The 14,341-nt window shown below is 59.0% G+C and overlaps 2 protein-coding genes across 2 annotated transcripts; both read right to left on the bottom strand.

The window, feature by feature from the left end:
- Positions 1-65: 65 nt before the first annotated feature.
- Positions 66-5,117, bottom strand: SDCBP2 (syndecan binding protein 2). Its single transcript, XM_090151995.1, has 9 exons — positions 2,934-5,117; positions 2,297-2,364; positions 2,099-2,192; positions 1,825-1,937; positions 1,545-1,706; positions 1,167-1,342; positions 921-1,092; positions 614-705; positions 66-501 (listed from the first exon to the last, which is right to left on the bottom strand). Exons 2-9 carry the CDS (start codon positions 2,348-2,350, stop codon positions 447-449), a joined length of 918 nt encoding a protein of 305 aa, XP_090008121.1. The 5' UTR covers positions 2,351-2,364; positions 2,934-5,117; the 3' UTR covers positions 66-446.
- Positions 5,118-5,253: 136 nt separating this feature from the next.
- FKBP1A (FKBP prolyl isomerase 1A) lies at positions 5,254-13,179 on the bottom strand. The gene is made up of 5 exons (XM_031589158.2): positions 13,030-13,179; positions 12,871-12,918; positions 7,488-7,600; positions 6,716-6,868; positions 5,254-6,282 (listed from the first exon to the last, which is right to left on the bottom strand). Exons 1-4 carry the CDS (start codon positions 13,064-13,066, stop codon positions 6,740-6,742), a joined length of 327 nt encoding a protein of 108 aa, XP_031445018.1. The 5' UTR covers positions 13,067-13,179; the 3' UTR covers positions 5,254-6,282; positions 6,716-6,739.
- Between the last annotated feature and the right edge of the window lie 1,162 nt (positions 13,180-14,341).

Here is a 14,341-nt window from a genome sequence, read left to right as displayed (position 1 = left end):
TTTAAATACAGAAGTGGAAAAAAAAAAAAAAAAAAGAAAAGAAAAGAAAAAAAAAAAACCAACAAAGCTGTAAACCTCCCCCCTCTCTTCTCTCGTTTCCGCTGTCCTGTACTGCGGTGGATGTAATAAACGTCGCTGGGTCTGTGTCTGCTTCGCTGGAGACGGCCTTTGGCGTCTGCCCTGGGGTGGATATGGAGGGCACGGGGGGAGGACATGGGGACAAGGAGAGGCACTGGGGGCAGAAGCACGTTCCCCAACCCTGGTCCGTGTGCTGAGAACTGGTGGACATGGGATGGTGTCACACCAGTAGCTCTCATGGGCTCTTTTTGGGGGGCTGAAGGGGTACCTCCAGCATTTCCTTTGAGCTCCCTCCCCTCTTCCAGGCTTGGCCACAGGGGTGCCCACATCGGCATCTGCCCCCAGGTGCTGGAACAGTGGGGATTGCATCAGAGGTCGGGGATGGAGTGGTCCATGGATGACTTCATCTGTCCCGGTGACAGCCTGCACATGGAGAAGGGGTCAGGGGGAGCCTCAGGGTCCCCTGGGATCACTGTGAGCCTGGGGGAGGGGGGAGTTGATAGGAGATGGGGAATAGGGGGAGCACAGATCTCACCGTTTCACCATGTGCTCATAGATGACAGCAGGGATGATGGTCAGAGTGATGACATTCCCTGCGCCAGCCAGCACCTCCATCAGCTGTTTATCCTATGGAAGGAGGGGCAAACATTATGAAATGCTGTGACACATCCCCACCTCACATCCAGGGCGACGTGGGAATCCCCACAGCTCCCAGGGCAGCAGCACCCCATGGCTCCAAGTCCACAATCTGCACCCAAAAGCCCTGTACCAACTGCAGGGCTGCCCCCACTCAGGGCAGTTGTGCCATGGGGACAGGAGTGGGTACACAGCTGCGTCCATACCTTCATGCCGATGACGTTCTGACCATTGACCTCGCAGATGTGGTGGTGTGTCAGGAGCCCATTGCGGGCAGCAGAGCTGTCCTTAGCCAGAGACACGATTTTCCCCTTCTTCACCACGACACCCACATGCCCAGTGCTGTCCTTGTGCACGGTGACGGTGCGCTGGAACGGTCTGTGGGGACAGTGGGGTCAGTGCCAGCCCCACACACAGCAGCACCGCACACCCATCCAGCAGACACCGCTCACCTGTCCCTCACCACCATGACAATCTTCTCCGGGGATGCCTTCTTCAGCGCCCTCTGCGCCTTGTCACTGCTCCAGCCTGCACAATTCTTGCCATCAATCTGCAGGATCTGGTCACCAAAGCGCAGCCCCACCAGCGCCGCCGGAGAGTTGGCCTTCACCAGCTGCACGAAGATGCCCTGAGGACATAGCGAGGGAAGCGATGGCGCAGGGCTGGCACCAGAACCAGGTGGCAGTGCTGAGCTTTGTGCCACACGCTGCCATGCAGTGGTGCACCGTGTCCTGCCACACCATGCAGCGATGCTCCGTGCCGTGTCGCCCTGTGCCATGCAATGGCGCACCGTGCCCTGCCAGGTCAACATTTTTCAGCCCAACCCTTACCTGGTCAACATTTTTCAGCTGCAGCCCCGTCTTGCCCCTCTCGTCCTTGCAGAGGTGGATCTCCCGCACACCTGGTTTGATCTCTGCCCGCCGCAGCCCCGCACTGTTCCCACTCAGTGGGGCAACCAGCTGTCCCGGCAGAGACCCGACGGGAGTCAGCGCCTGCAATGGGGCAGGGGATAAGCAGGACATGGGGCCACACATCAGCCTTCAAGGGACACCGCGTCCCTTTCACAGGCAGGATGCTGCTATGGGAGGGGACCCCCAGCCCTGAACCTACAGTGCTGCTATCTGGGAAGAGGTTTTTCTGGATCTCTTCGCTGGAAAGCGCCAGCCCCATGTAATCCTCCAGCTCAGCCAGGTTGGGGTACAGAGCGGGTGGTGCTGAGGGCACTATGGACACGGAGAGAGACCCATGGGATGAGCCAAGAAACCCCAACAACTCATCCCCTACCCACTCACCGAGCTGATGGGGTCCTCAGCTGAGCCCCCACAATGTGGGCACCCCCATACCCCAACCCCAAACAGCCCCTTGGCACCACACCCCACATTACCGGTGCTGGAGGTGACCTTTGGCTTCTCCGGGAGCTTTGGCTTCTCAGTGAGCACCGTGGTGGCAGGGGTGCCAATCCCAGCAGATGCCTGTGCCTGGGGGAGATGGGGTTTGCTCGAGGCACAGCCCCTGTCCTGGGCTCACCATGAGCACCCAATGGGTCTGATCACCCCCATAGTGCTGATGAGCAGATACTGACCTGCAGGACCTGGTGGCCCTTCATGTCCTCCAGTGAGGGGTAGAGCGTTGCCATCGCTGCTGCTGAGCCTGGGAATGGGATGGGGATGGGATGAGGACAGGGTCGGGGCTTTTTAGGGCTTGGTGCAGAGCCACAAACACCCCTCAGGGATCCACAGGGCTGGGCTCACTCCTATCTCTGTGTCCCAGCCATCACCTGTAGCCTGGGGCATGACTCAGGACTCTGTCACATCCCAGCAGCTGGGGCACATGCTGGGCATGAGCACAAGCACAAGCATCCCAGCAGCCACCCTGCTCCAGGTATGATGTGCTGGCTAACCCAGGCACCCACGGAGGCTCTTTTAGTTTCCCCAAACTCAGCCGGGAGATGTCCCCATGGGCAACACCCCCATGGACAAAACTCCTCCATCACTGCTTCTTGCTGTCCTTAGCCCCCCACCAACTCCCTCCACCCCATGACCTGCACAGCTCTGTGCCCAAAAAAACATCACCCAAACATCAGAACCCACCTCCAACCTGTGCTCCAAGCACCACTGGAGCCAGGCAGGATCCTGCCTGTTAGCAGCATCCTAAGGTGGTGGGGGGGATGATCCCACAGACCCAGTCTCACCCCCCAGCCCAAGTCTCTCCAGACTCACCTGCAGATTTCTGGCTCCTATGTGCTGCCCTTCACCTGTCCCCGTGCCTTTATAGCAGCGCCCATCCCCGGGGAGGGGCCCAGTGGCCTCAGCTGACAGCCACCTCCCTGTGCCAGGTGGGGCATAGGGGAGGAAGAGGAAGGTGAAGGCAAAGCAGCTGGGCTGGCCCCGGGGAGGAGCACACAGCAGCGGGGATGGGGACACAGATGGAGTCACTGATAGAGAAAGGGACACAGATAGGGACACACATGGAGATGGGGACTGCTTTCCATGGCTGCGAGCATCCTGGGAGCCCCAGGGATGTGCATCTCCAGGGTGGCCTCCACCCTTCCCATCCACACAATCCCCAGGTGCCACCATCACACTGCTCAGTGGCACCGTAGCCCCAACCAGAAGCCACCACAGCCCTGTGCCCATCACAGGGTGGGTGCCCTCAGCCCTGCGTGGGTGCCTGTCCCCTGTGACACCTCTCTGTGTGGGGCTGACGTTGCCACATCCCGCATCCATTCGTGATGGCCCCGTGGGAAAACTGAGTCAGGGCTGCGGGCGGAGGGTGTCAACCCAGCACTGAGCCACGCATCCCAACCTGTGTGATGCCATCGGACCCCGTGTCCCCACGCACGCAGGTCCTGTGGGTGCCCGTGGCACAGGGCCAGCCCTGATACAGGGCATGGCTCAGCCTTGCGTGCCAGCAGGAAGCAATCTATTTTACCAGCATTATTTTTAGCCTGCGGTGCCCAGCTGCCCCGGAATGTAATGGGAGCAGCAGACATGTGATAAGCACACGGCTGAGAGTGAGCAGGTCTGCCCTAGAAGGATGGTACCTGTGCCAGCAGGGCTCTAGTAGCCTGGAAAAGGAGTTGGGAGTGCCCAGGTGCAGCGAACACAGAGAGTGCTGGGACTTTGCTCCCCACTACAAACACAGAGCCTACAGCCATGCACACACACACACTGCACGCACAGCACCTGCACACAGATGCAGCCATGAGCACAAATGCAGACCCTGCTCAGGCACACGTGTGTGCACGCAAACACACAAGCACTCGGTGATGATTCGCAGCACAATGCCACCATTCAAAGCTGCTGCTGCAGAGCCCTGCAGACAGACAGACAGGAAGGCAGGAAAGGGACACTGGGTTGTCTGCCCCCAGGGCAGGAGGTGCAGCCCCAGCTCCCCCCAGTCTTTTTGCTTTCCAGTTTTTATCTCTGGCCACAAAGCCGTGGCACAGCCTGGCACTGGTTAATAATTAAAGCGAAAGGCTTTGCAGGAAGAGAAACCCAAGCTCACGGGGAAATTCTGCCTAGGAGCAGTTGCTGCAAAGGGCAGGGCAGCTCCCTGCCTTCCTTCCTCATGCTGCCAAACTGAGGGTCCTGGAGCAATGACCTGAGCCTGGAGGCCCACAGCACTACTCCCCAGCCCAGGGATCACCTCATTGCAGCTCCTTCCAACCCGAAGCACCAGAGCAGCACAAATACAACATTCCCAAACCAGGTGCTGCAGGTCCCAGCCTCAGGAGCACATTGTGGGGAGCTCAGCCCACAGCACTGCTCGCTCCCAAAGGCACCAGCCCCATCCAGCCTTGTAACATTTCTCTCCAAACACAAACTTTGAACCCACTGCGGCGTGGGGATTTGCTGCAGACACATTATTGATTGCAGCCAATGAAGCAAAGGCTGTTTGCAAAGAAGCCAGGTGTTGGCACGAGGATCTGAGCAGCACGGCTGGGGACCTTGAGCCTTTAATGCTACTGTACAACCCACACCCTACAGCTGGGTGCTGAACCGGGCTCCCCCAACACAGCCAGCAAGAGCAGCACCCACACCACCAGCCACACACATCCCCTCAGCACCCGACCTGCAAACGTCAGAAGGAAAGACCAAAAGTCACAGCTGTGAGCTCTGACATCCAGGTGAGAAACCACAGCACAGCCACGGCCAGCCCTGGGGAGGAAAGGCTGCAAAGGAGCAAAGGCACTGCTGAACAAAATCACCAGCACCAGATCACTAAGGCACCAAAAATAAATAAATGTAGGACAGTTTTAGGGTCCCATGAGACCCGATGAGTGCATACAGCCTGCTGGATGTGCACATCCCAACCTCCAAAAGGGGATAAAGCAAATTGAGATACAGTCCCCACGGAGCAGGAGGGACCCAGCAGGCTGAGCCACGGGGAGGCTGAGGGCAGCGCTTAATGGGTTTGTGGTAAGGCAATTAGAGCAGGTCTGGCAGGTCGCTGCCCCACATCCCTACGTGCCCGACGTCGAGCCGCACGGTGCTGCCAGCCCTCCCCACCCAGGGAAGAACCTCCAACACACAGGGCTGAGAAAAGCCAGCAAAAAGCGTTTTTATTGCAATCATAAAACTTGATACCTTTATGCAGTGGAGAAGGAAGTGAACGGCGGCGATTTCTCTTACCACGTCACCAGGCAGGGCTGGGGGCGGCTGGGACAGCGGCAGGGGAAGCGATGCATGGCATGAGAGCAGCCAAGCGGCGATGACCAGCATCAGGGGCAGGAGAACGGGCAGCTGTGCTCAGCCCGGGGGCAGCCAGGGTCTGAAGTTTCCTTCCCGGGGAGGGCAGAAGGGATGGGGGTGTTTTCTTGCAAGCTCACCCCCCCCCAGCTCCACCACCTCCCTTGTAGCACCTCCCATTTGTCTGCTGTTTTCTTTTTTGTTTTAAAGCAAAGAAAGCTCAATATAAGAGACAGAATTTCCAGGGGGTGGGTGAGGCTCTGACGGCCCAACCACCCCCACAAAACCAAAAGTGAGACAACAAAGGGAGGAGGTGGGGGAGGACAGGGGCTGAGCATCCCCTGTCCCAGGGCAGCCCCGTGATGCTGCGCTTCCCCCAGAGCGCAGGGAGAGGAACGCTGCTTCCCCAGCACCCCAATTCCAGGTAACTACACACATCCTAACGCTACTTTGTTCTCCACATCCATTCAGCCTCACTCTGCTATGGCTTTTGCAGCAGCAGCAATTTCTGGTTTTAAAACATCATAGAGATCTGCACCAAAACGAGTAACTAACTAACAGGTTTCCTTTTGTTCAAACGACTCCTATCTAAGGTCAGCCCGTCTGCGTGCTACTGACAGAATGTAGTCTACACCTGGAACAAAAATAAGATTAAGAACTTGACCCAGAAAGAGTTGAGGTTTACGGCGTATAGTTTAAAAAGACATAAAAACACGATACAAGGAGGAAGAGTCAGACGCAAAGCTTAGTGACCAAAGGCATTCAATCAAGGTGTAAGGTTATACAATGAGTGTAGTGGACTATCAGGAAAAGCTCCGTACAAAGTCATGTGCACTCTTCTTGAAGCTGAGATTCTGGATTCCTCCATGTGCCAAACCTGTTTGGGGAGAGGAGAGGCACCGTGACACAGCCACCCACTGCAGCCCACAGGGACCGGTGCAGGAAGGAATGTGGTCACAAAGGGACAGTCCTATTGCCAACTGCATGGTCTGCTCAAAGCAGAAGTCAAATTCTGCTGATGTGGGGAGCGGGACACCATCCTGCCCACTGCAGAACCCATACAGTAAGAGCAGTGTGAAGGACTGAGGCACATCCAGCCAGCATCGAGCTGTCTCAGTGGCATGAGCAGGCTGCAAGCTCTGCTTCTATCCCACAGCGACTCCCAAATCCACAAGCTTCCAAAACCAGCCCACAGCCAGAAACCTGTTCTCCACACCACTAACACCTCCATCCCATCTCCCTGAGGCAGACTATGGGAACTTGAGCCTCCCCCACGCTCCAGCAGCCCCCCTGCAGCTCCCCCTCCTTACCCGAGGACAGGGTGTTGGGGTGGGTCATTCCAATTTCATGAGCTCCACGTCGAAGATTAGAGTGGCGTTTGGTGGGATGATCCCTGGGTGGCCAGTGGAGCCATAGGCGTAATCTGGGGAGATGGTCATCTTCGCCCTCTGACCAACACTCATCTGGGAGGAGGAATGAAGATAAGGATGTCAGATGCACACAAACACCAGGTGAGCGAGCGGGAGAAACATGGAGCTGTCCCCACTCCTTTCCCAATGCTGGGCACAAGCAGAGGGGACTGACGAGAGATAGGAAGGACATCAGCGGGGAAGGGCAGGCAGCAGAGGCTGGAAAAGGAGCAGGGATGCATCAGAACTGGCGATATCCTTCACACAACCAATTCCTAGGTCTGCCAGGCTGCCCCCTGCAGACAGCAGCATCCCCGTGCTGCAGCGTGGGCGCCGGCTCCCAGCAGCACAGAGCCCACTGCAGTCACGCACGCTCCCCATCCCCCTCCCCTCGTGCCCACAGCCATCTCCAGCAGGAGCAGGGGGCCCAAGCTCCCCACGGCGCTCTCTCAGAGGTGACTCAGTAGAGAAATGTCAGTGCTGAGTCACTGGCGTGCCGTAGGTGTTCCTCAGCCCGGCCCTGCTCCGTTCCTGCCATCTGGCAGGTGGCAATGCAGAAGGTGATATTCACACCCACGCCTCCCATGATGGAGGGGGTGGAAATCTGAAGGGTTGCACGCAGTGATTTCTGCCCACACCGCAGATCCCCACAAGCGAGAGGGACGCAGGGCACCTGAGCAACTCCTTCCTCCCAGCCGCGGATCACCTCCTGCTTGCCCATCACGAACTTGAAGGGTTTGTTCCTGTCGCGGGAGGAATCGAACTTCTTCCCATCCTCCAGCATACCTGTGGGCAGAAAGGGGAGGGAGGAGTGAGGTTGGTGTCACGGGAACAGGTTGTTACCCGGCAGGTGTGACGGTCACCGTGGGAAGCTCACATGGCCCTGAGTCAGTGGGATTTCCCTGCTGCCCTGGGGAAACACCTGTACAGTAGGGGGCTTCCCCGCAGCACCTCCTGCTGCAGAGAGCAGGGCAGGAGCAGCCCTGGTGTGAGCAGCATTGATCCTCCCAGCTGCAAGAATCACCGCGTCCCTGCTCCGTGCTGTTTTCATGCAGAGAGAAGCCCTCCTGCAGGCTAGGACAGAGGCCAGCCAGCAGACAGGGGACACCTCGCCTGTCCCAGAGCACCAGCATTCTGCACAGCAGCATGTGAGCCAGGGCTGGTTTCTGTCCTCCAGCACACAAAACGTAGCCTGGGCCACTACTCCAGCCTGCCCATGCCCAGCCACGAGCCAAACAGTACCCAAAAGCAACAGTGCCAAGTAGGGATCACACCTGCCCAGGGCAGCCCCTGTCCCACAGCACACACCACGTAGCGCAGGCTCAGCAGCACCGATAACCACAGGGCTAAATATAACCCTCCAGCACGAGCGAGGAGGAATTTCCTCCCTTCTCCTTGGTCCCTCCCTTGCTCCCTGCGTGACCTTCTTGGGGAATCTCACTGCTGGAGCTGCCTTATAGGAGCAGCGACGTCGCTGGGAGCACAGCCCTGCTGGGAGCCGTGCTGTACCTGGGGATTTGGCCACCCAGCGCACAGAGCCTGACGACGGCCATGGTTAATGAACAGCACCGGAGGGTTTGTAATTTCAGAGCAACTGCTGCCAACAGTTCTCTCTTCCCCACTTCCCCCAAAAGCCCAAGAACTTGTTTTTCTGGTTGGAAAACTCTCTGGTCTTGAAAAACAAACTCATTGCCTTGTCCAGCAGCGTATGGGCAGTGGTGGTTTCCCCTAAGCAGGGCACAGTGTCAATGCCCAGGGGCGAGGGAAAATGCAGAGCATGGGACGTGCTGTCCAGACTCGTGCTGCGGTGAGCAAGGTGCACGGACAGCAGCAGGCGTGGTGAGATGATGAATGGAGGGTGTGGGAAACACACAGCATCTCCACGAGAGCAACAAGTACCGAGGGCACTGAGCAGTGCCCATGCAGTCACCATCACCCCATGGGCTCAGCATCACACCATGGAATGCTCAGATCACACCACAAAGCATAGCAGTGCTGCCAGCAGTAACACAGGGCAGCCAGGCTTGATTGCTAACAGAACGGGGCCACTGTCCCATTTCTTTTGGGGAGCAGAATGAAGTGTTTAATCTCACAGAAAGCAAAAAACTCCCCTGCAGGGCCCCCGACACCGAGCATCAGCACCAGCTCAGCCAGTCACCCTGTAGCCCTGGACTTTGGAACAGCAAATCTGGGGTTTTCTTGTTTCCTCCTTCCAGGATAAACCTCTTGGTGCTGAGCCTGCTCCCAGCCCTGCCTGGCACTGGGACAGCAGCAGGGATCTGGGCAGGGGAAGGACAGTGGGTGCAGGCAGCACCGCAAGCTGCCCCCAAGCTGGGCTGCAACAAGCAGAGATCTGCCTCACCAAGGGCAGAGGCTGTGGCCACGTTTTCTGCAATTTCACTTTGATGAAAACAAACTGTGGTGTGCTGCTGCTACCACACTGCACGGGGAAACCAGAGGCCACCCTCTCCCCAAATCCATTCCGCACTCTGGCACGCAGAGCTTGCCCCATGCCCAGCACACAGCCATGGGATGCTGTGCCACTCGGCCATGCCAACAGTGAAACAAAGAGCTCTGAGGCTTTCGAGATGGCATCTTCATCTCTGCAACTTTCTCTGCCAGAGAGGCTCCCAGGAGACCTCTCCAGCCTTGGACAAGTAGGAGCAACCATTTCCTCCTCCCTACCATCCCCAAGCGAGGAGATAACAAGATCTTAAATCTATTAGTAAGGCCAAGCATCCTCTGACTGGAGGCAGAGCCCCAGACTCTGCAAACAGCCAAAGGCCAGGAGCAGCTGCCAGCCCAGGGCGCATCCCAGCTTGTCTGAGCTCCGTGCAGGGCATCGTGGAGCTGGGAGACCCTGCAGCACAGCCACCCCACTGCCAGCAGCTCCTGGCACTCAGAAATACAGACACCAGGGTGGCTTGGAAAAACCAAAGTGAGGGGAATGCAGGGCCTTACCAGGACAGGATGCTGCCATTCCACCACAGCACAGCACAGGAGATGAGGGGCTCCAGAGAGCATCCCCGGCTCCATTTGGGGTTGGCAGCAGGGCTATGCCAGATCTCTGCCACACTTGGCAGGCAGTGGCTGGGAGACGCCGGCTGCAATGCACGACTTGGCTGCGATCCCCTTGCTGGGCAGGGACAGCAGAAAGCAGACACACAGAAGCAGCCCTGCAGCCAATCTCCCTCCATCCTCCTTCAGATGTCAGCCCTCGAGATGCAGGGTCAGAGCAGGCAGACCCCCTCCGCTGCAGCTGGAGAAAGGGATGGGATTGGAAACCCTTCCCATTGAGGATTCTGCTGAGCCAAGTGTCCCACAGGACACAACTGCATGCACAGCACGGTGTTGGGTTCTAGGGGAGCTGGCACTGAGCTCTCACCCAACTGCTCAGCAGTTGCACAGCCGGTAGGAGAGGAAACATCTTGCAACCGCAGGCTGCTGTCATACAAGTGTGGCAGCATCTTAGAGAGCAATGTTAGGTGCTGCACAGACAGCAGGAAGAGCCTGTGCTGTGCTGAGCCATGGCTGAGGCTGTGCTCAGCTGCACAGCGACGTGCAGGCGCTGGGGGAAGAGTCCTGCCTGTCACTGCACTTGTTCTGCCAAAGGAAGACAGAGTTCTCCAGCATCATTCCTTGCACTGTGTCACATCAGACCTGCTCCAGTCCTGGTGCTCCCCAGCATGGCCACTGCTCACCCAAGAAGCAATGCTGTATGGCCAGCTGGTTCTCTACAGCCCACCCACCCACTGCTCCCACCACTAGGAAGGATGCTGTCTCAGTTCCAGCTGTGCTGCAGGGTGAACAAGAACAAATCCCTGTTCCAAACTGGCTACAGAGCCTCAGGAGCCTGACGCACACAGCATCAGGGCTGCTACCCACAATCAATGCACTTCTGCACTCCGAAGCCATCCTCCCATTGCTCTAAGCAGTCCTGAATACGTAAGAGGAGTTTACCCTTGATTTAGTTTCCTTAAGAGCCTTTTCCATCAGACCTCACATCAAAGCCTTTTCCCAACGCCCCGCTGCGCCAGCTCTCCAGCAGTGCTCCTCCATCCCCCTGAGGGCTCAGCTCCCGCTGGGAGCACCGACACACCCAAAGCACTGCTGAGGATTTTCTCCCTGTTTGACCTGGGAGGAAAGGAAAATGAAAAGATGGACCCAAATCCCCCCTACGTATCTCTGTTGCCACTGAGAAAATCCCAGCATGAGCAACTGAGGTCTCCCAAGCAGCGGCCTGGAAGATGCTATGCTCTCCACCTTCTTCCCCAAGCACTGCCCTCTTGTGCTCCCACATCAGGGCTGCCTGCCCATCCATCCGTCCGTCTGTCCATCCCTCACAGTGCTGGGGTGACACGGCTGCTCTCGCTGGTGCTGGGCAGTGCTGCAGTGGGGCAGAAGAGCTGCACAGGGGTAGGACATGAGGGCTGTAGGGCAAGGGAACAGCAGTTCAGCACCTGCTCTGTGCCTGTTCTAACTAAACAAGCAGACGTGGAGCACCTAGGGGGGAAAGGATCCTTTGGGCAAGAGGTGCAAAATGGATTTTGATCAAGTGACTGCAAATCTATAGCTCACCCATTAGAGCTCACTGTGCTCAGCGCTGCCAAACTGGGGCTGGGTTTCTGCACAGAGCAAATTGCAGCCACAGGGCAGGATGGCACATGGAGCTCACGATGGAGCCCTTGAGCCCAGCACTGAATGCACTTTTACTGCTGTCACTGCACTGCATTCAATGAACAAGCCTCAGGGCTGGGGGAAATTAATGGTTTCTTGTAATTTTTTGCTGGAGCAAAACTCCCCTTCCTGCTCGCAGCAAAAAGCAGGGGATCAGGACCTGTGGGCATGAGGTGTGAACGGGGGGCTTTGACGTCAGCTGCTTGCCAACACAGCAGGTCAGGGAGCTGTCTGCTGGGGGGGGGAGGGGGCTAAAGGCCAAAAGGAGACAATAACAACAACAAACAATACCAAAATAAATCAGAGAACCACTCCCAAGGCCAGCTTGTCACTCACTGCTGCCAGGAAGGGACCGGCAAGAGGCAGATCCTTCACCCTCCCATCCCAAAAGCAAAGCTGGGGGGCAGGAAATCAGCCCCAGCGACCCCCCCCCCAACAGCTGCAATGAGGCAAGGAGCAGCCATGCCCTTTTCCTGGGGTGGGAGCAGGGCTGGAGCCGCGAGCTGCAGGGCTGGCAGCAGCAGGGCTGGCCCACCGAGAGCCACTTGACTGCCTGCCAGCGTCCCTTTGTTCTTCCCCCGGCAGAGGAAACGGGGCTGCCGGCAGAGGAGGTGGCCAGGAGAGAGTGAGCCGCTTCCTCTTCTCCAGAGCAGGGAATTAAAAGGGATGGGGAAGGGAAGAGGGGGTGGGGAGGAGGAGAAGCAGATGGGCTGGAGGGAGAGCTCAGACAGCACGGCGGGAGCGAGGCTTTGGGGGCTCCTGAGCAGACTGGCAGCTCACCCCGTGCTGCTGGGAGAGCAGGAGCCGGCTGGTGCTGGGGACAGGCGGGTCAGCCGCTGTATGTTTGTGCGTGTGTGTGCGTGTGAACCCGTCGCGGAGCCCCGGAGCGTTTTTCACGCTCACATCGCGGAGCTCTGAGCACACGACGTGCGTAACGTCACCCACCTGGCTGCGTGCGAACCCGGGCGGCTCGGAGCACGTCGGAGGAGGGCTGCTGGGTGGGGAACCCCGCGGCACCGCACCGCCAGCCTCAGCAGCAGCCACCGTGCGGGGGCACGGGGACGGACCGCTTCCCTGCCGCCCCCTCCCCGGTGCGGCCGTACGAAGGTCCCAGCGGGGCTATCTCGGACGCGGGGGGGCTCAGCCACCACCGCCCCGGGCCAACCCCGCGGACCCGCACCCAACACGCGGAGGCGCCGACCCCACCCCGACCCCCGGCCCCGCACCGACCCCCGCTCGCGCCTCGGGGGCAGCCGAGGCCCGGCCCTCCGCCCCCCGCCCGCGCTCCCGCAGGCCGCACAGCGGCGTTGGGGCAGATCCCCGCCCCGCCTCCCGGTACCGGCCCGGCCCGGCCCCGCCCCGCACGGCCCCGCACTCACCCGTGTAATGCACCACGCACGTCTGGCCGCGCTTGGGGAACGTCCGCCCTGCGGGAAGAAGACACGCGCCGTCAGCGGAGCGGCACCGGAGGGAGAGAGAGAGAAAGAAAAAGGGAAGGGGGGGGAATAAAGAGACAAGGAGCGCGGGGCGCGGCTCACCATCCCCGGGGGCGATGGTCTCCACGTGCACGCCCATGTCGCCGGTGCCGCCGCCGGTGCCGGTCCGTGCGCGCCCGCAGCGCCCGCAGCCCGAGGGAGGGAGGGAGGGAGGAGGGGCCACGTGTGCGCAGCCTCCGCCGCCATCGAGCCCGCCCGCCGCGCCCCGCCCCGCGCCTCGCCCCGCCCACCGCCGCCATCTTGCCCGCTCCCCCCCCCCGCTCCCCGCGCGCGCACACACACACACACTTCCCGCCCCGCCGCCATCTTGGCACCGCGCCGTTGCCGTGGAAACCGCGGGGCCTTGAGGCGCCACGCGCGCTGCCCGCCCGCCCTCAGGGGCTGAAGGCCGCCGTGCGGCACCTCGGAGCTCCTTTCCAAGCTCCTTTCCAAGCTGTGGGCCCACGGTTGACGCCTCGTGAGCGCCCGCGAGGGAGCAGATGAACCCCAAGGCAAATAAAACCTCGGGTTTTCAGCGTTAAAACGGGACGCTGAAAAGCAAATCCGAATTGCTCCCGCTCCCTGCCTGTATCCTTTATACTGGAGCACCAAGCTGTGGGGTTTTGTTTTCCTGCTTTGAGCTGTATCGTTATCTCTTGCGTTAATCTGCTGTGCTCTGTGTGGTCTGCGGGGTTCCTCAGGCGCCCCGTCAGTTGGGGAAGTGCACAAGGCCTGAGATTGAGGTGGGAGGAGATGAAGGGTGAGGACACGGGGCTTGCAGGCATCATGGAATCACAGGGCAGCCTGAGCCCATAAGGATCATTGTGTCCAACTCCTGGCATTGCTGGGTTCCAGCCCATCAGACCCGTCCATGGGTTCCATGGGGTGCTCCTCCTTCAGAAAACAAAATGGGGAAGAAAAAAGGAAGGGGAAAGGAAGCCTTTGTGCTTCTGAGAGATCCTTCAGGATCCAGACATCTGCAGGTGCCCCAGTGCGTCTCCAACGCGATCTCTCCCATCCATCGTGGTGTTGCAGTGCGAGGCGCAAGGTTTGCATTAATTCAGCGCACAGCCGGGGAGCGATTTGCTCAGATCCTGCCAGTGTGCACCAGGCTGGAGAGCTGCAAGGTCAACCAGCGGTCATGCACGGCTCCAGCCCTAAAAATAACCAGCTCCAGCAAGGCCGAGCGCAGTGGTGCTGCCGGCAGCAATGGTCAGTCCCTCCTCTCCCCCCCTTGCTGTTGCCAGGAGAGACATAGGGGTGCTGAGATCCCTGCTGGGGGAGATGGAGTTGTGGGATGGGGTTAGGAATCAGGTGAACTGTTCTCAGTATTTTGCCCAAACCTTCCATCCTGGCACAAGCAGGGAGAAATGAG

This window comes from Phasianus colchicus, chromosome 17 (assembly GCF_987193195.1).
Source record: "Phasianus colchicus chromosome 17, bPhaCol1.hap1.1, whole genome shotgun sequence".
NCBI lineage: Eukaryota > Metazoa > Chordata > Aves > Galliformes > Phasianidae > Phasianus > Phasianus colchicus.
This window is presented reverse-complemented; position numbering and strand designations above follow the sequence as displayed.